Source organism: Trichomonas vaginalis, chromosome V (genome assembly GCF_026262505.1).
Source record: "Trichomonas vaginalis G3 chromosome V, whole genome shotgun sequence".
Classification (NCBI taxonomy): Eukaryota; Parabasalia; order Trichomonadida; family Trichomonadidae; genus Trichomonas; species Trichomonas vaginalis.
The window spans coordinates 6,622,400-6,648,172 of record NC_067207.1 but is presented as its reverse complement, the minus strand read 5'-3'; the positions used below and the strand labels follow the sequence as shown (position 1 = coordinate 6,648,172).

General features: G+C 31.2%; 8 protein-coding genes across 8 annotated transcripts, besides 4 other annotated features; 4 read left to right on the top strand and 4 right to left on the bottom strand.

The window, feature by feature from the left end:
• Window positions 1-2,214: 2,214 nt before the first annotated feature.
• Window positions 2,215-3,813, bottom strand: TVAGG3_0289980 (guanylate cyclase protein; the record flags this gene model as incomplete). Its single annotated transcript, XM_001580220.1, has 1 exon — window positions 2,215-3,813. One exon carries the CDS (start codon window positions 3,811-3,813, stop codon window positions 2,215-2,217), a length of 1,599 nt encoding a protein of 532 aa, XP_001580270.1.
• Window positions 3,814-3,844: 31 nt separating this feature from the next.
• TVAGG3_0289970 (guanylate cyclase protein) lies at window positions 3,845-6,844 on the bottom strand (the record flags this gene model as incomplete). The annotated part of the gene is made up of 1 exon (XM_001580219.1): window positions 3,845-6,844. The coding sequence occupies one exon, from the start codon at window positions 6,842-6,844 to the stop codon at window positions 3,845-3,847; it is 3,000 nt and encodes a 999-aa protein (XP_001580269.1).
• Window positions 6,845-8,251: 1,407 nt separating this feature from the next.
• On the top strand, window positions 8,252-9,292 carry TVAGG3_0289960 (Nfx1-type zinc finger-containing protein family; the record flags this gene model as incomplete). The annotated part of the gene is made up of 1 exon (XM_001580218.1): window positions 8,252-9,292. The coding sequence occupies one exon, from the start codon at window positions 8,252-8,254 to the stop codon at window positions 9,290-9,292; it is 1,041 nt and encodes a 346-aa protein (XP_001580268.1).
• Window positions 9,293-9,352: 60 nt separating this feature from the next.
• Window positions 9,353-11,410, top strand: TVAGG3_0289950 (Nfx1-type zinc finger-containing protein family; the record flags this gene model as incomplete). Its single annotated transcript, XM_001580217.1, has 1 exon — window positions 9,353-11,410. One exon carries the CDS (start codon window positions 9,353-9,355, stop codon window positions 11,408-11,410), a length of 2,058 nt encoding a protein of 685 aa, XP_001580267.1.
• A 12-nt stretch (window positions 11,411-11,422) lies between these two features.
• On the top strand, window positions 11,423-13,183 carry TVAGG3_0289940 (Nfx1-type zinc finger-containing protein family; the record flags this gene model as incomplete). Its single annotated transcript, XM_001580216.2, has 1 exon — window positions 11,423-13,144. One exon carries the CDS (start codon window positions 11,423-11,425, stop codon window positions 13,142-13,144), a length of 1,722 nt encoding a protein of 573 aa, XP_001580266.1.
• Window positions 13,184-13,560: 377 nt separating this feature from the next.
• On the bottom strand, window positions 13,561-15,731 carry TVAGG3_0289930 (uncharacterized protein; the record flags this gene model as incomplete). The annotated part of the gene is made up of 1 exon (XM_001580215.1): window positions 15,105-15,731. One exon carries the CDS (start codon window positions 15,729-15,731, stop codon window positions 15,105-15,107), a length of 627 nt encoding a protein of 208 aa, XP_001580265.1.
• An 811-nt stretch (window positions 15,732-16,542) lies between these two features.
• Window positions 16,543-16,579: a mobile genetic element.
• Window positions 16,543-16,579: a terminal%2Cinverted (terminal inverted repeat of Banshee-A3 transposon ID:TVAGG3_0289920).
• A 1,177-nt stretch (window positions 16,580-17,756) lies between these two features.
• Window positions 17,757-17,794: a mobile genetic element.
• Window positions 17,757-17,794: a terminal%2Cinverted (terminal inverted repeat of Banshee-A3 transposon ID:TVAGG3_0289910).
• A 2,085-nt stretch (window positions 17,795-19,879) lies between these two features.
• Window positions 19,880-23,605, top strand: TVAGG3_0289900 (adenylate cyclase protein; the record flags this gene model as incomplete). The annotated part of the gene is made up of 1 exon (XM_001580214.1): window positions 19,880-23,605. One exon carries the CDS (start codon window positions 19,880-19,882, stop codon window positions 23,603-23,605), a length of 3,726 nt encoding a protein of 1,241 aa, XP_001580264.1.
• A 446-nt stretch (window positions 23,606-24,051) lies between these two features.
• On the bottom strand, window positions 24,052-25,548 carry TVAGG3_0289890 (nuclear import signal receptor protein; the record flags this gene model as incomplete). Its single annotated transcript, XM_001580213.2, has 1 exon — window positions 24,076-25,536. The coding sequence occupies one exon, from the start codon at window positions 25,534-25,536 to the stop codon at window positions 24,076-24,078; it is 1,461 nt and encodes a 486-aa protein (XP_001580263.1).
• Window positions 25,549-25,773: the final 225 nt, after the last annotated feature.

Genomic DNA, 25,773 nt, shown 5'->3' with positions numbered 1-25,773 from the left:
TAAAATACTAACCAGCCCTTGGGGTGGGGCACGATCAAATACTTGAAAATTAATTTTGGAGTCCATTAGTGCATAGTATAATGGTTAGAATTCCCTATAATAAATCTTGTTTTGGAGTTCATTTGCCGAACACAGAATTTTTTTTTTCGAAATCGAAATTCTTTCAAAAAAATATATCTTATTTTTTGCTTTTTAAGATAGTCATTATACACAAAATATTAGTAAACTATTTTTATTTGAATTACTAAAACTTTCAATTTTTTTATTCTCTGATTTAGACTCTCAAATGATATTTTATCCAATATATATGATTTTCTTCTGCTATGAGCTATATTACAATGAACATTTCATCATACACCAAGATTCGGCATAAAATTTCGTATTCAATGTATGTTACTATCATTCTAATATAAAATTTATGAAACTCCGAAGCTATTTTTGCATAGGGAATTATTAAATATTTAACACTGTTGATAAATTTATAAAATTCGATAATTCAGATTTTACAATTCGTTTAAAAGGATATATTTTTACATTAAGCTGCGTAAAAGCATAGTAATGTTTTAATAGTTCTTAAATCAGTATTTATAGCAGTGAAAATTGAAATACACTAAATTTATAGAGTTTGCTTTGGTGTTCAATAAGAAAACCCTTGACCGAAAAAATCCCCAAGGACGGGAGTTCGAGTAAAGACTTCGATTTTTTTACTTATTTTTCTGAAGTTTACATAAAAAATTGAAAGACTTTGCAAAAAAAGTTTTTAAACCAAATTGAATGCAATAGAATTAAAATAAACATTCAATTGCATTCAAATATTTTACTCAATTTTTTGTAAACATCTGAAAAATAAGTGATAAAAGTCGAAGTCTTTACATGGGATTAATAACAAATACCCATGAATAACTTAGTAAGGGAGGTAGGCTTACTATTATGTTATGGTATTTTTGGATTACCAAGGAAATTTATTTAGGGAAGGAAATTAATTTGGGAAGCAGAGCTTCGAGCTCTTGGATTCCTCGAACACTTCCATAATAAATGGTCTGGGCGTAATTGTATTGGTCGTTTCAAGTGGAGAATTCTGGGGCTCAGTTAGATCTTCTTTCTTCCATAGAATGATTTTGAATACTAATTTAATTTTTGAAATAGTTTTAAAATAAGTTTTATGATTTTTAAAGACATTCGATTTTATCACTTTTTTTTCTGATTTTTACAAAAAATTTGAGAGAAAAAATTACAGAAAACTTTTGCAAAATATTTGAAGGCTATAGAATGATGATAATTTTTACAAATTTTTATAAAAAAATTCTCAATTTGTGGGACAAGTTCGAACTCTAGTACTTGATCTCCAACTTTGACGAATGTTCCCTTGATTGTCACTGGAACGCCCTTTAGTGCTGTTGTCATGAAAAAGTGAACTAATAGCTTGATATTAAATATCAATGAATAGATTTTAATAAATTTTCATTGATATTAAATATAATTGAATTAATCTCAATTTTTATTAACACGATCATTTTCTGAACTCCAATTTCTCAATTTATAAAATTTAAACACTCTATCCTCTCAATATCGACTATCATAAAACAATAGGTTTGACACTTTTTACGGGCTTATGAAATAAGCCCGTAAAAAGGATCAGAACTTATTAAAATATGTATTCACACTTTTTATCGGCTTGCAGCTTCTCATAAAAAGTGTGAAACATATTTTGAATATTTTATTGTTCAAAGAATCTTTGATATTTTCCCATGATAGAGATGTAATTCTTTATATAAATTCAAATATGTAACACATGTACCCTCAATTCTTGACTTTTGCAAATGATAATCAGACTTTGTTGAATTGTTATTCCTTAATAATTGGATATTATTTTCTCGAAATATCAAATAACGATGATCAAAGTTAATAAGTATCCTTTTCTATCTATTTATGTGCATTATTCAATATATATAAAGGTAGATATTGAAGTATTAATGGAAATTTGATCTAAAGATCCAGAAAATTATGAGGCAATATATATGTACAACTGCATTATTAAGGTGCTCTATGGATGAACATTAATCGTTGAAAGAAGTTTAGCTTAGATATGATGGTTATTGTTAATACCCTTCTATAAGGCTTTTTTGTAAAAATGATATATAAGTTGAAAAGCATTATAAAACATAGATTTTTATATAAAATATATGCAATACAATTTCATAAAAAAAGTTAATTTCATGGATCTACTAAATAAGTGAACATCTTTCCGCCTTTGACTTCAATTTCACCTCTCTCTTTAATACTGAACTGTCCACCATAAATGAACTCATAGACAGGTCTAGAGATGTGGACCTTCATTGGAATACCGTGATGTTCCATTTCATGTGCAATGTTGATTGGCGGGCCAAGAATTTCGAATGTTGGTTTCTCTGTTCCAATAACACCCGCAACAATTGGACCGCCTGTATTGATACCAACTCTGATCTTAAGGTTCTCATTTTCATTTGCATCGATTTCTAATAGTTTCTTAATTGCCAAACAGCCGAAATCAACAACTTCTCTTGCATGAATTTGAGGCTGATTTACTTCATCGAAAATACCGCCTGCAGCCATGTAGCAATCACCAATGCATTTAATCTTTGTCATTGTTTTATGTGCATTTGTAATTGCATCCATTTCTTTGAACACAATATTCAACATTCTCATGACATACTGAGCATCATGAGAACCACACCATGGAGTGAATTCAACAACATCAAAGAACATAACAGTGACTGATTGAACAGAGAATGAAATATTCTTTTCTCCAGCTTGTACACGAGAAACTAATGAAGCAGGCAAAATGGAAGCCAACATTGTATCTGACTTCTTTCTCTCTTCTTCAATTAATTGTTCATGTAAAATATTTTGTGTGTGATCTCTTCCAGAAATGATCTTTGTTCCATTGACAATCACAGGGGTGAATTCCATGAAAACAGTGTTTCCATCTTTCTCAAACTGGAGATTTGTGATTGTTGCCAAAACTGTATCAACTTTGCCTTGGAATCTTTCATTTGTAAAGAATTCTTTTGCATTTTTACCGATCAAATCTTCTGGTAAAATATCAAATGTTTCTTCGAAAGCAGAGTTAATACTGATGATTTTATGAAACTCATCATCATGTAAAACCATGACACAGTCATTCAACTTGTTCATAACTTCATTAGAATATGCAAGATGCTTAGCAGTATTTGCAGCATCTTTGTTATCATAATCACCTGCAATCAAATCCATAATTCTTGAGTTAGACAAAACAACTCTTGGTGGGCAGAATAACAGCAATCTCATTGTGAATGTCAATAAGATATCTTCTTTGTGGATTAATATAATTGCAACACACATGAATATAAATGATAAAGCAATGCATGCAAATCCAACACCGAAGATAATTGATCCATAACTATTGATACCATCCATGATCTCTGATACTAATGATTTGCCAATTCTGAAGAAGAAAGCTTCATATAATTCAATAGGACCAATCTGCCAAATCTGTTCGAATTCTGGATCATTTGGAACTGGATATGTTCTTTCAGATTCATTCTCCATTGACACGAAGGCCAAATTCTTCAGTAAGAAACCTGATGTCAAATACAATTGAACAGCAGCAGTGAAGCAATGAGCACTTTCTGGGATTGTTGTTGGTGGCTCTTCTTTATCTTTGCATGCAAGGATTTTTGATGCTGTTTTGAGAGCATTTGTCATTCCTGTGAAAGGTAATTCATTCTTTTCATGACCGCCTAATCTGAGTTTATGGAAGTATTCAATGAATTTAGGAATACTCATCTTCATCATAATGATTTTGTTTGTTAAATTAATTGTTGTGTTATAGAATACAAATATGTGAGAAAACAGAATACAAATATCCTGAGCAACCGTATAAATTATCAACGTGTTGGCTTGAGTAAACTAATGTTGATGAAGACTTTAAGAAGCAATACAAGACGACACCAACAGAAAGACATCCACACAATGCAATGACAGTGAAGTTGAATAAATTCCATGATTCACTTGTTGTTGAATCAGTTCCATCAGTGATTTGTGAGAAGACTTTGATGATGTTTTGTTCTTGTCTTGACATTTCTTCATTGTTTTGTTCAGCTACATTATCTGTTGTTGATGATTGAAAATTCTTTTTAAGATGGTTAAATGATGCAGAAACTGTTGAAATTACTGTTTTTGGTAATGTAACAATAACATTCATGATTTCTGTTTTGTTCGATTTGAGTTTCCTGTATTGTAACTTAAAGATAATGAACCAAACAGCCAATATTACAACAATCAAAACAACCATCAAAGAAATAATCCAAACTTTTTGACTTGCATCTTGGTTTAAAATATATTTAAGACACTCTAAGAGCGAAGTACTCATGATTTCTGTTGCATCATCATTGTTGTTTGTTGCTGTTAAATAATCCGAACCTCTTGCATCATCATAAGTAACGTCTGTATCTTGGATTAACAAACCAATATGTGTTGCAACCATGGCAGCGACTTGTGCAACAGATGATTTCAATAAGTATTTCTGTGTCTTGTTCGTATAGAAATAGAAATCAATTGTTGAACTAAACATGTTAGTTCTAACTTCTTCAAGTGTTGGATTTCCAAATTTATATGATCTTAATGAAGCCATCATAGAGTTTGTTGATGATACTTGGCCAGCTAAGTACTTCAATACTTCTCTTGATCGCACATCATCACCAAAACCAGTTAATGGAAATCCATCCTCCAGGTGAATCACATCCTTAACTTTTTCTGTCGGTGACTTTGGATCAGGAAGTTCTTCGAATAAGAATTTAGCAGTGAAAGCTGCCAACATGTTAATTAAGTTTCTCATGTAAGAAATACCGTACATGAAAACTAATGGTGCATTTAAGTCTTCTCTGAATGTTCCGTAGTAAATAATTAAAGCTAAAACTGGAACAAAAACAGTGAAGAACCAACCTAAAACAGTGGACATATACATACATTTGATGGCAGGAATCTTTTGTTTCTCGATTTGTCTTGTTAATGTTGCCAAAACTTCTATGTTTGCATCTTCTTCTGCTTGTTGCTCATCATTAAGTTCTTCAATAGTATCCATTTCGTTCATTGATGCCATTTTTGAGCTGTCATTATCATCAATCTTTTCTGGTAAACTTGGGAAAACAAAAACACCTAAGCCATGATCAATATCTGAGCAAATTTGTTTGCCCATTTGCAACTGATGAACATTATCAAGCCAAATCTTGTATTCTACAGCATTTGCATTGATTTCGCCTTGGAACTTTGCGTATTGACGAGCAACAAATCTGTTATTCGGATATAAACTCTTCAGCTGACTGACTTCGACATCAGCAGCTTCAACAGCTTCATTTGCTGATTTGATGGCGTGATTGATTTCAGCAACTGATCCTTGAAGAATTAAATCCCAAATGTTACGAAGACGATTCTTTGCTTTGTTGAAAACTTTGGATAGCTTTGAGATTTTACTTGTTAATTGTGGAGTAATCTTTGTTTCTCTTGTCTTCATGATGTAACCGATGTTAGCCATGATAATTGTTGATAAAGAGTCTTTCTTGTTAAGAGAAGCAATGTTTTGGCCGATATAAATCAATGTTGATGTTAATTCTGGGTAAATTGCAGTGAATTTTGCGTATTCAGCCCAAAGATCAATTGATTCTGGCCATTGGACAACAGTGGCTTTGAATACGGAGTAGTTAATGCATGCGGGATGGCAAAATGTGTATCCTGTACCAACGACACGACGGAATTTGCCTAATGAGCCAAAAACTGAGATATCTTCGCTTTCTTCGAACTTATCAAGTATGACCAAATCGCATTTGAATCTAAAACGGATGAAAACTTGTGTTAATAAGTAACAAGCAACGGCGATACAAATAAATATAACAAAGAAAATTTCTGTCCATTTTTTTCCTGAAAGTAATGGATAAAGGTTCATGACGCATAATATGAATCCAAGGAAAGAGCCACCTAAAACCATGACTTGATGTAATTCTAATACAAAGTTGCCTCCATTGAAGCCAGTTGTAGCACAATATACATATCCAGCAGCTGAGATGCATATCATGGCAAATGATGGCCACTTTGGGAAGTAAGTAGTAAGAGAAGAAACAAATGTGACAACAAGTGTTGTTAAGAAGAACTTCCATTGCGGACTTGCTTCAATAGACATGAAGGAGCATGGTCTGAAAGTTAATGTGATAAGATATGCTTTAACAAGAATCCAAAAATTCGGAATAACGATTAAGATACCAATAATGCATGAAATAATAGAAGCAATATCTTGTGTTCTTCCTACAGCTAGCGAACTTATGATTTGTCCAATATATTGCACGGAGATTGGTAATAAAATGAACGGGCCAACAGCAATATAAATTGAAAGAATATCTGTAGATATCTTTGGAACTTTACTTGTTGTTTTATACATCCATGCCGTGACGAATAAATAGGTGCTAAATACAAAAAGGATTCCACTGATAACGTCTAATATGATATATTCATTTCCAAGACGATATTGGACAGGTACTATGTGAAATGCAACTGTTAATATACTCATTGCTCGATAAGTTAAAGTATTGGGGTCATAGATATCGTTATTTGCAGCCATGAAAGCCCCACCAATTAATTGAAGCATTCTGACGAGTGATACAAAGTTGAATAAGAAGGGCATTCTTGGAGCGTAATTATCAACGTAATTGAAAAATGAAACCATACAATCGATAATTTGTGTGCCTAGTGGAATGTCAATTAAGCCCTCGTACTTAGTACTTAATGACAAAGAAAATTCGATATTACTACGAGCAGTACTTGAGGTTTCATCCATTTGTTATCTTATAATTGAATTGAGTTATTGAGAATAATTTGAGAGAGTAACTTTCAATTCTAAGCATTTGCAAATATGTTGTTTTTGTATGTCAAATACACTCATCTATATTTTAAAAGAGCATTTTTATTTAGAAGTTATCAAAAGCGAAATTGAATAAAGTCTATTGGATCTAAATAATTTCTAAAGTTGTCATATTAATAAAATCTTAAAAAATCAAGTCTAATTTATTGGACAATTTTTGAATAGGACACAATTTTTTGAATATAACTTCTGGTATGAGAATAACGAAAAAAATTGTTGTCGAAAATTTGTATATATTCATGTATTAGACAAAATACTTCGATTGTAAAAATTAATTGTAAAGTACTCAATATAGAAATGTTTATCAATTGAGAAATTAAGCAGGCATTCAACATAATTGTATGTTTTTGCTGCACTTTCGTTTATATTATCTATTATCAAAAGTAAAATAGCAATTTGTAAATTGAAAGAAAAGATCATCATTCATGTGTTATGGAATATTATTTCAAGTATTTTAAAATAGAGCAGTTCAAAAGTTCTTTTCAAACTAAAAATTCTATGAAATTACACAAAATACTTCTATTTTTATATAGCATTTCTTGAAAATTATACAAAAAATATTCACGCTTTGTCTCATTAACGCTATAGTTCAATTCAATTTTTTGAAAAAAATATACGTTTTTAACTTTGTAATATTTACAGACAAATTACAACTCATCACTAATAAAGTACAACATATCATTTTTAATTGAAATAATAGTTTACGCTCCTTTTTTATATAAATGTTTACAAGTCTTTCCTGGATATGTATCTTTTATTCACATTATGATTGAGATATTTATCTGCATATGTATAGTTTCTTTTCATCAAGATATTACAATGATATTGCATTTTTTTATTGTTTATATTAAATTCTCTTAATTATATGAATGTTAAGAGATTTGAGTAATAGATGTTATATTTGATTATTCTTGACACAAGATATAGCTGAATATTAAACTAAATTTAACAAAGGTTTGCAAACTTTCACCAATTTCATTAATTTTATAGGCTATTTTAGAGATATCTATAAAATTTAATTAGGGCGTAGAAATCTTTGTTAATTATGAATCCAAATTGATTTTTTTTTTCATGCACTTTGATTCAAATTGGAATACATCCATTACATTAAGCACATCCTTCCTTTATTTTTCTTTCACGTGAAATTCTTTGTTTCTTTGCTTTTTTCAAATTCCATGTTTTCTTTCAAGCCTTTCTGCAGTTTAATGCTTGTTTTCCTTTCTCTACAGTAAGTAGACAGTATTTATATAAAAATTATCGGAATGTACTATTTCCCGTCTTATGATTGTTATTGTCATATTTTTGTAGTTTATTGGGCTTTAAATGAAACAAATAGGAGGAAATAGATCTAATGGCAAAAACAAACCAGACGGTCCAAGTAAAACACAAGAATGCCTAAAAATTCTCGATGATTTGCTTAAAACTGATGAAACCGAACTCCCTTCCGAAATTTACGAAAAGCGAAAACTTTTAGAAAAATGTGCAACATGGAATGATCAGTCGGCAGGACGAATTGATATATTTGTAAAGTTTATCGAATTATATACGAAACAAGCTGTCATTCAAGATCCAGCAATTGATAGAAAAGAGAATTACACATCCATTTTCTTTAGGAGAGGAAAGTTAGTATATGACACAGATCTGGAAGATTTCTTCATGCGAATTATCCTTAAGATGGTTCAAATTGACAAAGAAAAATTCATACAATTCTTGGATTGTATATCTTGCAGTAATATATTCCAGGCAAGAACTACTTTGGAAACAATAAAAAAATCTTTGGATATCTTCGAGAAAAAGCTCAAGATGGAGACTGAGCTACCTGATATGCTCAAAGCATTGAAAACTAAAATTGAAGGTTTCATTGAGTCAAGTGAAAACGAGAAGGACTCATTACAAGATTTCTCAATTTATCCTACAAGCGATAACTTTTTCGGGTCAAATCCTAAAGTTCACAACAAAGCATACGATGGATTTGACTCCAGTGAAGAGCAAGTGAACTGTTTAGTCAAGTTAGAGCAGCTTGATTTTGTTTATGATATCAAGAAAGCTTTGCAAAAGTATTTTACAGACAAATTGGATGTAAGAGATATTTTCCTTTACCATAATGTATGCATGATCCCTTATTCTTTTCATGATCCAGAATCAATCATGAAATATGAAATGTTTCTCCATTTTGAAGTATTTGCATGTCCATATTGGAATATAGTACTCATTAATGATAAGTTAACGAAGCGTTTGGCTTTTGAAAGTTTGTTATTCTTATCATCGACTCCGCAATTTCACCATATTGATGCAATCTGCTATTCAAGGATGCCCAGCAAGATACAGAAAAACTCTTCAAAGGAATTCATCGAACTATTTTGAAACGGAATCGTTCCTGTATCTTTGATCAAAGGTAATATCGTTCCAGGAAGAAGATATTACATGTTTGAATCAATAAAGATTTGGATTCCTTCTGAAATCAGAATCAAAGCCATTCTTTCTATCAATTACGATGATTGTGGAGAATTATTTTATGCAATTTCAAATAGCAAACTTCTTAATTGGAAAATCCATGATCCTGATTTCATTTTAAACGTAAATCCTTACGTTTTGCTCAAAAATGAATATTTAAGTTCATTTTTGGTTGATAGTCATGACCCTATTCCTGCAAATGAGATCGAAGTCTCTAAATTCTGCTCTTTTATTCCAGAAAGCAAAGATATGTCTGAGAATGATATGATTGACAAGTTCACAACTCTTGATCACGAGCAGTACAAAGCATGTATCAACTTCTTTTTGAGGAATATCACATTAGTTAATGGTTGTGCTGGTTCAGGAAAATCACATCTTGCTAATCATGCTGTCAAATTGTTTAACACTGCAAAAACAAGTGAAATTCTTGCGGTTGTCACTCAAACTAAACATACAACTGATGAAATTATCAGTCATGCTCTTCCTTTCATGGAGAAAGGAGACATCCTCAGACATGCTTCTTTGAATTTGACTTCGACAGAAGAAATAAAAGAAGTTTCTTTCACTGATGAATTATTGAAAATGTCTCCTCATTTTGATGAACGAAAGACAATGAAGCGTTCTCTTGCTTTTGCAAGGAAAGGATTGCAAGACTTCAATAACATTATTCCTCAAATTTACGACTTAGCTCTTCTGATCAAGAATAAGATTGCAGATGATGACAAAAACTATACTAAGATATGCAGTAATTTCCTTATTCTTAAGTATTTCATCGATTTCGACAGTTTTGCTGACATTTTTACAAAAGATGTAAGATTCAAACCAAATTACAAACCTACTTACGAAGACATTATTCATTTTTGGCTTGATAAGGACTTTTACAATTCAAAAATCACACATAAAGATCCTTTTGCAATCCCTATTGATGATTTCAGCAATTGCTATCCAAAGGAAGAAGATATCTACAAAGACAGTGAAATTGTTCCTGATTTTCCTGATGAAGATTGCAGCAGAAAGATTAAGTTCACTGAAACAAACATCAAAGAACTTCTTGAAGCTGAAGATGACGACGATGATGTTGATCATTTTGTACCAGATTTCTCGGATGCATTGACAATGAAAACCAAATCAATCTATTCCTTAGGCGCTGTTCCATTCCAAACAATTGCTTCTGATTCAAGAATGTCTTATTTCAATATGTTCTTGAAAGGAATTTATCAGAACAAAGCATGGTCACCTCTTCAACAGATTTATATCTATATCAGATATGTCTTGAGGAATTTGATCGATTGGAGAAACGATTACAAAGCAATTGTCAACATGAGAACAAAGGAATTGGAAAAAATAGAAATCAATTGCTTGGCTGATGTCTATCGTAAATACAAGGTCATTGTAATGACAGCATCTTATGCTTCTAAATACAGAGAAGCGTTAGAGAGAGCTGGAGTTCATTACATGATCATCGAAGAAGCCGGTGAACTCACAGAAGCAACAACAATATCTCTGATCCCAAAGAATTTGACACATCTCATGATGATCGGAGATTACAAGCAATTGAGACCATCAGTCGAATACGAACTGAGAAGTGAGCAAAACTCTGCTTATTCATTCGATATTTCGACATTCGAAAGACTTGTGAAGAAAGCACTTGATGTCAAATCTCCTGATTTATTCTACTTGAATGTCCAGAGAAGAATGCATCCAGAAATCTCTTATCCTATCAGAAAATTGATTTGCCAAGAAATGGTTGATGGAGATAATTCCAAGAGATCATTGGAAGGATACAAGCTTCGCGACAGAGTTTCATTCATCCTTCACGATTTCGAAGAATCAAGTTCAAAGGAAACGAGATCAAGATCGAACGAAAATGAAGCAATTCTTGCTGTTTATACTGCTTTGTTCTATCTTCACAGAGGTTTTCAAAGCACTGAAATCACAATTCTGACTTTATACAAAGGCCAGGAAGAAGAAGTCAAGAAGCAGTGGAACAAGATTTTTAAAGAAAAAGAAAAGCAAGCAGCATTCTAAAACTTCAATCCAATGGAAAGAATTGATGAAAATGGAGATTTCGTCGAAGATGGTAGTATCAAAGTCAAATGCGTTGATAACTACCAAGGTGAAGAAAATCATGTCATTATTTTGTGTTTGACAAGATCCAAATTGTCTCCTTTTGTTGGCGAGTTTAGCAGAGTTTATGTTTCCATTTCCAGAGCCAAGTCATATATGGTTGTTTTAGGAAACAAGAATCTTTTCGATCAATCGGAAACGAAGAACGGATTATGGCCAGAAATCTACAATCTCATGAAGCAGAAATACAATGAATTTGGAGAAGGAATCATTGTCAATCGCTTCCTCAAATCAATAGAAAATGAAAATGACGCTGTTGTTTTAAAGAATTCCAATGATTTATGGGATTTCAGATTTGATGTTGAAGAAAAGAAATGCAATCATATTTTAGACTGCGGCCATCAGTGCCCTCTCAAGTGGAGCCACAATGATAATATCCACAAGCTCATTCATTGCTATGAAACATGTCTACACAAATGCGAGGATTGTGGTGCTCAATGCCAAACACCATGTTTTGGATGCAAACACATTTGCTACAACATAATTGATTTTGAAATGCCTTATTGCCATCATATTAATAAATTTGAATGTAGTATTGTTCATTCTCATCCTGAAACTCTTAAGTGTCAGCATCCTTGTGAACATAAATGTTCCAAACACAATGAACCATGCAGATTCCTTTGTGGTCACAACTTCACTCTCCAAATTCCTAAGGAGATGATCTATCTACTCACAAAGAGAACTCGTTCTTTACTTGATGAATTAAATGAGTTTCATGTTTCGGATTCTTATAATGATTCATCTGATGACAGCAGTGATTCAAATGCCCTGGCACGCTTCATTAATCTTCATAATGGTGAGGACAAAGAAGACCATCATTATCTTCGTCATTTTTGCAACAAAGAAATTTCTGAGAAATGTCCAATTTGCGGAAGCACAATGAAAGGAAAATGCGGTGACAGGTTGATTTGCACTGCTCCATGTTCTCATATATTGGAATGTGGCCATCAATGTCCAGGAACATGCAATGATTGTTGCAGAAATGGCCACAAGGAATGCAATAAGGAATGTACTTTTATCTTCCCATTCTGCGATCATAAATGCGAAGAATTGTGTAAAACAAGAGTTGATCATGATCACATTCATTGTCCAGAATGCAAGAGATTGAGAGAAGGAAACAATGCACCAAGAAGCTCTCTTTCGGATTTGCCATCAGGCACTTATGAAATGAGGAGATGCCACAAGACATGTCCTAATTGCCATCACCAATGTCTTACACCGGAAGGAGAACTTTGTCTCTTTGATTGCGAACACAACAGAGCAAAGAAGAAACATTTCGATTTGAAGAGAGGTGAATTCTACTTCAGGTTTGATTGCGGCCATTTCGTTAAAATGGCCAAAGCCAAAGCAGATATTCGCAAGCAACTTGATGAAATCTTCAACAAGAATTGGGTTGAAGGAACAACACCAAATCCTTTGCAAGAACTCCACTGTCCAATGTGCAATCAAGGAAGAATTTCACCTAATTCTCAGTGCTTCAAAAACGAATTGGATGAGATCAACAAATTCATGGAAAGATACAAAGCCATGGGCCAAAAGGATAATGGTGTTAAGCCATTCATTTGTCCAAAATGCAAAGTTTTAGTCGGAGCCAAAAAATGCGCTAAGTGTCAGACAACTTTCCCAATTGGATAAAAATAATTTTCATAATAAAATTTATTATTATTGTTATACATATTGTTAAAACGAGTAATCAAAAAAGATCTAGTTTTAAAATAACTCAGTTCTCAAAAACTTCCCTTCTCATGATCAAGTCAGTGAATTGAACTCAAAAGCACAGAATTTGCTGAAAATTTGCAAATAGATATATCACATGAGAATAATTTAAGTTGATAAAAACATATTCGACGTTTTGATGTGATGAATGCAGCATACATTGTTAGTGATATACCGAATTATTACTAACAATGGAATTTGATCATTGTTAGTTGATATAAAGCAAAGATTTTTGTTGAATGATATTATCTTATTGATCGTTATCATAGAATGCAATCCTATATGAAAAATGTTTATAAACTTAAAAATACAAAATTTTTATCTAACATAATGAATGCCAATAATGGTTCCTGATGTTGCAATTAACGCCATTGCCAAAGATATAATCAATGACAAAGCGTAGAATCCATGAGCAAATCCAAGAAACATGAAATAAATCGTGAAAATCAAAGAAAAAACAAATAGACAAATTAAACTTGGATCTCTCGAATAAGGAGTAATCAAACTGAGAGTGAATGAAACAAGGAAAGATACAATAAATGAACTACCAACAGCAATAGCCGAGAACGACCAAAGTTCAAAATTCTTCCTTTTTGTGAAAGATGATTCGAAATAATATGATTCTGATAAAGAAGCCGCACAAACACAGACAGTTACATATACCGATCCTATAAATGAAGAAAATAAAGAGATCTTGCGTTTAGCTCTATCAAATTCTCGCTTTGATTTCCTTATAAAGTGACCAAGATGAAGAATAAAGTACAAGGCATAGAAGTTCAAGTATTCTGAGAGATTGGATCCATTAATGATATCAAAAAGTACAAATAATGATACTGGAATAAACATCGAACAAAATGATGAAATTGGATTGCGAGAAAACTTACTTGTGAAGAGATGACCTGAAATAAAAGATGATACTAATGTAAATGGAAGCAAATTAAATCGATTGAACCTCTTTTTGTCGAAATACGCAAGATATAAAAATGAAAAAATAAGATTGAATGTAAGCGTTGTGCCACTTACTGCCAAAGCATAAAATTGTCCTTGGTCGCATCCAATAATCTCGTGAACTTTGGTTTTCATAGTAGAATAACAATAATATGTTGACATTAAAATAAACGAGGTTCCTATAATTGAAAACACTCTAAAAGCATTTCGGTAAAACGGATCGTGAACAATCTGAGTGCTTGTCACCCAATGAACTGAATAAGTATATTCAACTGACGAATTTTCGATTAATTGTATTGGGTGCGAAGAAGTTAAGTTGATATCGACTATATTTCCATTTCTATGTGCTAATTCGAAATGAAAGTGGGTAAATAAATGTGGAATGTACTCATTTTGATTGTTAAATTCGTAAAATCCTATCTTTGAATATAATGTTATATTGTGAAGCATTAAATTCATCCAAATATTGTTTGCTATTAAGTCTGAAACTCTTTTATATCTTTTCGGAGATATTTTCACATCACATCCATGAATTGAGTTTTCATTTCGCTTATATCTAATGTTAAAAGGAATTTTGGTCAATCTTTCTGTTGGATACAAATTGGAACGTAAAATTGCCGTTTCATTCCTGCAAAACGGGTAAGAAGAAAAGCTGTAGTGTATAAATGGATTCCTTTCGTCTTCAAGTTGCTTTCCATATAATGAAATTTGCTGATCAGGTAACAACATTATATGGAAATCTGCAAAATGAAATAATTGAATCAAAATATCATATTGAATCCTGCAAACACATTGGCTACTACCAATATTTTTGAAATCTAAGAAAAATACTAGTTTATATTTAAAAAAATATTTTTTACCGATTCAAATGTTTGATTTTATTAAAAAAAACACATACTGTGTATATTAAACAAATAAAGGGTGAACAATCTCATGGAAGTTTTTCATTTAATTTATACACGTATTGAGTAGCCGGATTTGATGGGAGATTCGGGTTTGGTCGTTGAGGGAAGGAATCGGTTATCATTTGTTGATAAGTCATATAATCAAAGGATCCGATTTCACCGTCATATATGTATCCATTACTGTAAAAAGTAAAAGTATTGTCAATGCAAGTTGGAAGCTTCTTTTGGGAAACTTGTTTTTGACCGGATTTATTCTTGTAGCCATATTCTTCTGCAGAATTTTCCAAAGTATAATCGTCGAGGTTCATTTGAGGTGAAGGAAGTGGTAAATGATAAATTTCTCTTTCTTTTGGTAACACCATCTCTTCAACTGGTATTAACAATTGAGGATTTTTTTCTATCTCTGGTATTTCGACCTGTTGTGCTTTAACAGCGTTTACATCCATAAGTTTATTTGATTTCTCAGTATCTACAACAGGTTTTTCCTTCTTTTGGATTAAATCCGTTCTAAAATTGTCGGGAATTGAAATTTCACCTTGTTCAAAGAAGAGTGCGATTGCATCATTTAATACACCATGAGCTAACCCGATAAAATAAGTTACGCAACGAATATTGGTTGCAGTGATTACAATAAATTCATCAATTTCAGACATTTTGTCACTTTTTAAAGATTTCTTATCTAGTATTCTTCTAAAGTGTAATTTACATACCGATATCAAATTTTTTATTTCTCAAATTTGAAAGCACAATGACGTTGCCATTTATTCATGGTATTTTTTCGGCGAATGAAATGAAATAATGAATGAATAAATAAAATACTAGCATGTTTATAGTGTTCTCTAACTACTTTGCGTATAATTATATAAAAACAAAGAAATGTATTTTTATTGATCACATAAAATTAAAATCCAATAATAAAAGATTTTCCTTGTTGTAAGGAACTTTGAGTATGTCATAGAATCGACACTCGTCCAAAAATATATATATTAGAATTGATATTTTCTTTTCTCAAAATGTTTTCGCTCATCACAAGGCATTTTTGCTCGAATCTGATATGAAGTTGCAGTAATAGCTTTATTTCCGCTTAGTTTTTAAAAAATTGAATTAGCTTGTTTATTTAATCTTAAATTTGATTATCATAGCAAATACAATAAGCGAGAATGGACTTTCGCAAGTTCGAATAAGAGAAAATGTTTGTAAAACAAAAATGTATAGGATTTTTCATGATTAAAGCCATTTCATATCAAATCCCCATCATTATTCGCAAATAGATGAATAAATCCTAAAGAAGAATTAGAAGGACAATGCCAGTGATCACTTTTGAAAAGGTTCTTTGCCAACAGAAAACTCCAATTCAAAACACCGGAGAAAAGTGACAAACATCAGTTTCCAACACATTTTTTATCTCCGATGAAAAATTTAGGTTTTTAAAGACATTAAGAGTTATTGATTAAATCACAAATGTAATAAACAGAAATTCATCAAAAGTGACAGCTCTCAATTTTTTGACATTTGTAAATTCTAAATTGAATGAGAAAAATGAAATAATACTAAGCATAATACAATATTCTAGATTTAATTATAATTAGGAAAAGTTAGTTTTGAGAGTACTTTTCATAGGCATATAGAATGAAATCTTCTGAAAAATAATATCACATAAACTCATATTATTTTCTAATATATAACTATTTTATATAAAAATCAAATTCAATGATCTTAAAAGCGAAGGATAAACCTCAAAATTTACGAATATAATGAGTGGGAATATAATGCTTATCTATCATAAAACCATATAAAATATCAATTTTTGCTTTACGCCTAATTTTTGACGACAATTAGCAAAAAATGTTAAATGTTAACACTCAGTCCATTTGAATATGAAAAATAAAATTGACTTTGATTAAATGTTTTTATTTATCATGCAATTCTTCTTGCGACCAAAGATTTGAATAAAAGTTCAAAAAAAAAGATAGCTTAAAAAATAATATACGGTAGTGTTTACTAATAGATGAATAGTATATAAATTCTATTAAAATGGATTTGATCCAAAAAAATATATAAAACTTGATCATAAATAAAATCGTTTTAAATTACTTCTTCATTTAAATTATAACAATTATTTTTGGTTTTATATTTTTTTGGATCAAATCCATTTTAATAGAATTTATATACTATTCATCTATTAGTAAACACTACCGTATATTATTTTTTAAGCTATCTTTTTTTTTGAACTTTTATTCAAATCTTTGGTCGCAAGAAGAATTGCATGATAAATAAAAACATTTAATCAAAGTCAATTTTATTTTTCATATTCAAATGGACTGAGTGTTAACATTTAACATTTTTTGCTAATTGTCGTCAAAAATTAGGCGTAAAGCAAAAATTGATATTTTATATGGTTTTATGATAGATAAGCATTATATTCCCACTCATTATATTCGTAAATTTTGAGGTTTATCCTTCGCTTTTAAGATCATTGAATTTGATTTTTATATAAAATAGTTATATATTAGAAAATAATATGAGTTTATGTGATATTATTTTTCAGAAGATTTTGTGATCTTCTTCAAAATTTTATTTTTTTATTAAAAAGAATCTTTACAAAATATACATTTACTTTAATTAATATTTAAAAACGTGCTCTATCAAAAGTTCCAAAAATTCAATATTTTAGCTTTTCTGAGATGTCACCTTTGATGAATTTCTGTTTACAACACTATCAAAAGATATAAAGCGCATTATTTTATTATATATAACATATTTATGCTTCTTTTTTGATCAATTTTTGAATGCATTCAAAAGTTTTGAATAGTATTCAAATTGAATGCAATTAGTTGGATCATATTTGAAAAAGTAATAAGATTGTTCGATAGAAATAATGTCCATAAATGCATCATTTAGAACATTTTAATGAAATGATAATGAAATCTATAAAAAAATTACTTGACAACTTTTAATAACATAAATAATAGCACAGATATTAAAACAGGCATTCAAATCAATTTGCTTTAGGTAATTTTTCGAATTCAATAAATTTTCCTTTTCATCCAAGATGAATGACGTATTCTTTTTATGAAAATAAGCTGTTAATGATACATTACTGGTCTTTGGTTGTATGTAATTCAATTATGATTCAAATCTTAATTGTTGTAGCATTTAAATTTTTTTTATCTGAACTGAAAGAGTTTTAACTCTTGATGCTATAATAGATAGTAGGGCATGCAATTTTTACAAATCTCTACTTACATCATTCGTTGAAACGCTTTTAATTTTAAATATTTTTTTTTTCAAAATTTATCACAGATTTTTCATTGTCCAAATTAATGCACATCTTATAATTGTAATGATATTTAAACAAAAGCAATTATTGAAAATTTTATTGCCTAGGTTCATTATTTTTTATAATTCACCTTAAATTTGCTTGAGCTAGTGAGATAAATAATATATTACATGAAAATCTAAAGAATTATCACGCAAATAAATTGTTCTGTATTTTTTTAAAAGGCTATTAGTTATACTTCTATCCTGAATCCTTTAATTTAAATTGGTAAATATAAATTTCATTAATAACTAGGAAAATGGACACCATAAAGTTTTGATTTTGAAGATTCACCATCAGAATTAATTAACTTTATTATCTAATCAAATGTAATATCCATATCAAGGCAGAAAAGATTGTAATATAATCAAAAATGCGGTCTTCGAAAGTGAGCAGCAAAAAGAAAGTGTTTGTTTTTAATTTTTATTCAATTCAAATTTAAAAGATTTTTATTATAGTTTGAAGATGAAAAACAATGCGTTTTCTTTTGTGGATATATTAATTATTTATTTGAGAAGTTATTCAAAAATATAAAATCCAAAGATGTCGACAACATTATTATTTTTTGTGATTTCATTTATTCTTATTTTTTTGAGAGTATGAAATTTTCTGAGATTAATACATTCAAATTTTAACACACGCTAAAATATTTATATTTATGACTTGTTCCCAGACATCATTATTATTTATATTAACATTCAAAAATTGTGAAAATTATATTTATTTTTGTTTCATATGGATATCGATACAGGAATGGGAATTCATTGGGGAAAATTTTATCAGGCAGGACATATGCTTAACTGTAGCCCTAGGTTACCCAATTTAATGCACGTTTTGCGCGACATTTTATATTTCATGATAATGTTCCCTGTTGCTTCTGGATTTCTTTTGCTCGAAAAAACAGGCATTACATTTAGAGATATAATTTATGATGTCTTAGATAATATTTTGTACTTCAGATTTTTCGATGACAAATCAAGAGCTTATTTTTTCTTTGCATATTCATTAATCTTAGTTTTATCAATAGTATTGATGTTTACGTTCTATAAAACAATTTTAATTGGCCTTTATTTTCCATATATTATCAGAACAATCTTAGAAGTTATAAATCCGTTATTTCAAATCATGATTTTCGCAATACTTCAAGATGAGATAAAAAATTCAATCACTGGTTCTATAAAAATTTTACAACTTATTTTAATCATAATTTCAACTTTTTTTATTCAAGCTTCTTATGTTGTCCACAAAATTATATGTACACATGCACTATTCAATCAGTCAGTTTTTTTTGCAGGCTGGAATTTAATACCAATATCGTTTTTCGCGTATTCTTTGATAATTTTATTTCAATTTCGTTCACTTATCTCGGCATGTGGCTGCAAAGTTAAAATTGTAATATGTGCGTTATGCATTGTATTATGTGCTCTTGAAATATTCATTGTAATTTATTATCCATTCTACAGAAAGCAAGATCAATTCTGCATGATTTTCTTCTGGGTACTTGCAGTGCTTGAATCGATCGCAGATATCTTTACGATTTTGTTTCCGGAAGCTTTATTATCTGATATCATGATTCTTGAAGTTATTTTATTAATATTAGCATTCGTATTATCAGAAATTATCATTAGCAAGTTTTATCACACAGTCAATTCTGACAAACCTAATGACAGTTTGAGAAGAGATGTAGAACTATTAGATTTGAACAAAGAAAATGAAGAATTCATGTGGGAAGATGCCAACAACAAAAATTCAAATACAAGACTTGTTTTTCTTATCCTAAATGACCCTGATCAAGCAATTAAGTTTGCAAAGTTTTGTTCCATCAATAGTGAAAATAAAGATCTCAAAGTCGATTGTTTCAGATACTTAGCATTAATGCATAAGCTCGATTCAGACAGTATCCGTGAAATCATGGAAATGACATATAAAGAAGTTTCTCTTTCAAAGAGACAACTCCTTTGCGATCTTCAATATGAAGTCATCTCAATTAGGCACGATTCTGATATTTTGGAACAATTCATAAACCATTTAACAGATATAATGAATGAGTGTCGAGAAGTTTATTTCAGGATTATTGATATGATTTCAATGGATCAACCAGATAACATTGAATTAGAATTGATTCATTATTATCAATTATGCAAAAAATTTGAGAAACATGCTCAAGTTTATTCCATAATCATCCTTAATTCAAGAAAATTAGCACATTCTTTGTCATCATTTTACACACAATATAAAGCAGATGCAAATCTCGCAATGGCCTGGAGATCTGCAGCTGAATCCCCTGAAATGGCAGAAGATTCAAATGGAAACTATAAATTCAGGAACAGCAAAAAGTTTTCAAGCAAGAGTTTTGAAGTTCAAGCCGCACAGAGTTTTTCTAATCAATTGCACTGTCAAAAGATAAAATCACTTGGTGTAAGATCTTTCTTGTTTTTCTTGTTCATTTTTATTGCTGTTGTTTCAACAATTTCAATATATAGAATTACCCCGTCAAAGTTTACAGTTATTGCTCTTGGATATAGTGCCAATATTTCCCAATCCATGAAATCTTTATTATTAAATCCAGCAAATACAATTTTTAATATGTCAACAAGAGTTTTATCAAATTGCTCTTCAGAATATGCAGCGAAAATGTCCAACATTTCTGATCTAAAGCAAATAGAGAATTTCCACACATTTATTTCCAACATTTCCAATCAAATTTATCAATATAATCTTGCACAAAATAATAAAGAAAATTTACTTAAAGTATGGGCATCGACATCCGATTATTTATTGAAGAATTTGACACTTCATGCCGCTGAATCTTCATTAGCAACAGTTTTTGAATCAATAACAAGTTGTAAATGTTCAAATACTTCCGTGAAAATAATTAATGTCGCTTCTGAATTATACAATTCAACGATTTATTCAATAAGAGATTTATATGAAGAGTTATATACAAATTTGAATAAAGTCGTTGACGATTATACTTTTATATATCTAGTCTATGCAATAGTTGTCATTACAATTCTTGCTGTTTTATTAATCGTCATCGGATTTATATCAATCACAAGAAGAAATGTTGAAAGAAAATACTTTTGGAGTTCATTAATTGAAATAGATTCAGTTTCATTATCAGAACTTCGAAAAAGATTGTTAAATGGAAGAGGATTGATGAATGAAATAAAGACAAACGAAGTATCAAAATTTGAATTCGACAATATGCTTGGAAGTGATGAAATAGATGGTTCTGTCGACAGTAGTGATATACTTTCTGAAGCTGATATTTCAGTGTATAAACCAATAAATGAATTAGCAGCATATGAAAGACCTATCAATAGGAGTCGTAGAGTTATTAAATGGCTCAATGGAACAGCTGCATATCTTGTTTTTTCTATTTTATTCTTTGCAATTTTTGGTGCTTCCGTTGGTACTTATGAAAGACCAATTAAATTCTATTTCGATAGGATGATTTATTTTGATATGGTAACTTCCACAGTAGTACAAGCAGCTTCAAAAACTCAAGAAACTGTAAATGAAGCAATATTAGACTTCACTAATGTTGTTATTTCCTCAGAATCAACAGAATCGAACACAGTTAATGTCAGTAATGAATTTGTTGAAAAAATAATTAACAATAACTTTTATTATAATGAATCAAAAATTCATCAAAATGACATTCAAAGACTTAATGTATTATTAAATCAAGGTAAAGAATTGATTCATTATATTTATGGCAACATCACCGCATTTTATGAATCAAACTATTCCAATATTACATTATTAGAGCTGTCTTCCGAACTTGCTTATATAGATTTAAACTACACTGTTGGAAACATAAGTCTGGTATTAGAAAATAGGATTAATAAGTACATATTTCTATATAAGGTATATCTTATTGGCAGCAGAGTTTCTTCTGCAGGGTTATCTGTTTTATTCATCTTTTATCTTGTTTTCAGACTATTTTTATATCATATTGAATTCAATGGATATAAGAACATGTTATTGATCATCCCAACAACTTCAAAACAAGCTATTACGATGGCTATTGATTTATTTAATGGAAGCAGCAAAGAATCAAAGTACAATGAAGTTTCTTTGAGTCGTCATATAATTAAACAGTCATTGAATAGTATTTTGATGGTTTCAAGTACGGGAATTATTCAAGATATGAACACAAGTGCAATTTCTCTCCTTGATTGTAAGAAAGAAGATGTAATTCAGCAAGATATCAGAAATATTCTTACTGATGTTAATGAAAATGTTCCATTGCAACTCACATATTCGCAAATCTTTGATAGAATTGATGATGGAACATTTGATCTTACATTGCTTTCTTCATATAATAGTATTCCTAAATCGCCAATTACAGAAATTGAAAACAGTTTAATGATTAGAACCCCTAGAGGTGTATTAAAACTAATCAGTTGCAAAATCTTGAAAATAAGTAATATCAAGATGTGGGGTGATACAATGTCTTATGCATTTATACTAAGAGATATTACTGAGTACTCAAAGAATGAAACGGAACTTAGAGATGCACAAAACAGAGTTGATAGCTTATTGACAAAGATTATGCCAAAAGTTATTGCAACAAGATTGATGTCGAAGACAGAAAGTGAAGATATTATTAGTCAGGTTGATAAAGCTGTGATTATTTTCATTGGCATCCATGATTTCATTTCATGGTGTTCAACAAGAGGTCATGAAGAAATCATGCAGATTTTGGATGTTATTTTCTCAAAGTTTGACAAGAAGATTGCAAAATATCCAACTCTTGTTAAAATTAAGATGATTAATGGTGTATATATGGCTGCCGCAGGTTTGTTCAATGAAGTTTCCTCGAGAACACCTGTTCACGAGGCAGTTGAGTTCTGTTTGGACTGCGGAAAATGGTGTATGAAAAGGATTGGAAAAGGCGGAATGCCAATTCATTTGAATATTGGCGTCAACTATGATGGCCCAATTATTTCAGGTGTTCTGGGAAGAGAAAAGCCATTCTTTGATGTTTGGGGAGATGCTGTGAATGTATCTGCAAGATTGGAAACATCTTCTTATATCGACACAATTCAAATGCTTCCTCATACTTATCATGCTCTTCCTGAAGGAATTTATCCCGCAAGAGAACGTCATGATGTGTTTTTGAAAGGTAAAGGAACAACGAACACATTTTATATTCCTATTCCTGATGCTGATGAAAGCAACTTCCGTACAATTCACTAAGTTTAGTATATCTATTTATTTGATTGTAAAGCGATTGTTTATTTAATTCCGATTTATGTGAGTTATGAAACTGCAAGAATATTTTATTTATTTGTCATTTGAAACAATCATGAACATTTTTATATTGGTTCTAACAAATAATCTCGCGTATAAAGAAATCTTTCTTTGTCTGTCCGAATCATTATACCCTGAAAAAATGCCGAAATTCAATAGATCCATCAAAATACTTCAACAATAAAGAGTACATGAGCAAAAAAAAGGCTCCTTATATAATATAGAATTTCACAGCTTCTAACATTCGAAAATAACTAATTCAGTTGAAGTTTGATTCACAAGCGAAACCAATATCTTCTGTTTTAGCAACTGAGCTCAAAAACAGACAATGTCAAGATTTTGAGTTACTAATTGTTTTAAAAAATTTCTAGTGAATTTTCAAAAAAATAAATGGATAACAAACAATTTAGTTAATATTAGTTACGAAGAGACTGATAAGCGAGTAACAAGTACTGAGAGCGTTTTCCAGCGAGTGAGTTAGAGAGTTCTATTTCGTGAAGTCTGTCCTCAACTTCTGCGTCGTCAACAAGTCCGAGTAATTCGTCCTGTTTCTCGTTCAAGTTCGCGTATCCGAGAAATGTGTTGAATGCGTCGAGGCAGCGAAGTGCGACAGTGTTGACGCCGCATCCGATGACGTCTGCAAGAACAGAGAAGACTCTCTCGTTGAAAAACAAAGATGCACGTGGATTTCCGCTGAAAACAACCATTGTAGCGATGAAGAACGAGGCTTCTTGTTTGACCTCGTATGGGGAGTCTTCGGCTGCATCAAGAGCAAAGTTTATGAACTTTTCGTCGATCAGTTCAAAGATTCCTTCTGGATACGACTCTAAAAGGTTGGAGTAGACCCAGAAGACATCCGCAAGGTAATCGGAAACTGAAAGCTGCTCAAGAGCTGCAAGTAAACCATTATCAAGGAGACAAATGATTTGTAAAGGCTGAGCAACGGCCATGTTGCCTGCCAACTTGAGCGCTTCCTTCGTAAGAGCTTGGTTTTGAATAAATCCTACTATTTGGTCATATAAACCCAAATTATAATAAATAAAGACAGATGAGGGATGTTTCGAAGAAATATCGACAAGTATCTGAAGGATGAAGGACATTGTTTCGTCACTCTGGCCTTCAATTATTTCAATAATGGAAGGAATGGCTTCCTTCACGATTTCGGACTCAATCGGGTCAGGATTGCTGAAAATTTTGTGAACTGACTCACAAGCTAAAGTAGCAAGATCTGTCTGCTTGTGGTTGCCTGCTGTCTCGACTAAAATTGTATGAATTCCGAGACAGATAATTGAATCGCGGGCGTAAGAACTCTCTTCCGAAAGAACACCAATGAGGTTGATAGCTTCGCTTATTGTGGCTGGATCCTCCTGGGAGAGAAGGTTCATAAGAGAACATGTTAGGCCACCGTCAACAAAAGCTTCTTGGGTCTCGCCAGCAAGCTTGAAAATCTGGGCAATTGTATTTAAAACGGTTCCTACAGCAGATGTCTCGGAATCGAGAGCTGCAACAAAAGCTTCTTGAACATCGGAAATTGTGATCATATTTTGAACTATTTTAGGGCACTTTGGTGCGCTTTCGCATAGATCTTGGCATATGCTGACGATGGACGCATCAACGCCAGAAGTTAAAGCGGATACGACACTTTCGACTGTAAATGTTAAGCATGCGTCTATTAATGTATTGCTTTTCTTTGGTGCAACGTAAAATCTGCTCTTCGGTTTGCAAACTCTGGTCTTACACAAGTTCATTGATCTTCGAAGATCAATTGACCTATTTCGACGAAATTCTGCAAGTTCTTCCGCGTAGGATGAAAGATCGCCGCCAGATATGCTGTGGACGAGTGATGGTGCTTTCGATGGAAGCAAGAGGAGAGACATGGCAAATCTCTCTTGTACTGAGAGTTTATAAATAAAAAAGTTCTCAAATTTTTGAATGTGAAAAAAGTCCAACTTGCCTGTGATCTAATAACAATAAAGATATTAATAAAATCAATTTGATCGATTCTACTCTTTTGATAAGATGAGGAAATCATAACCCAAAATTTGAAAATTAAGATTATCATTATGAACCTAGCACTTCATTTTGTTTCATTTTTCTGAGAGAAATTTCAATGG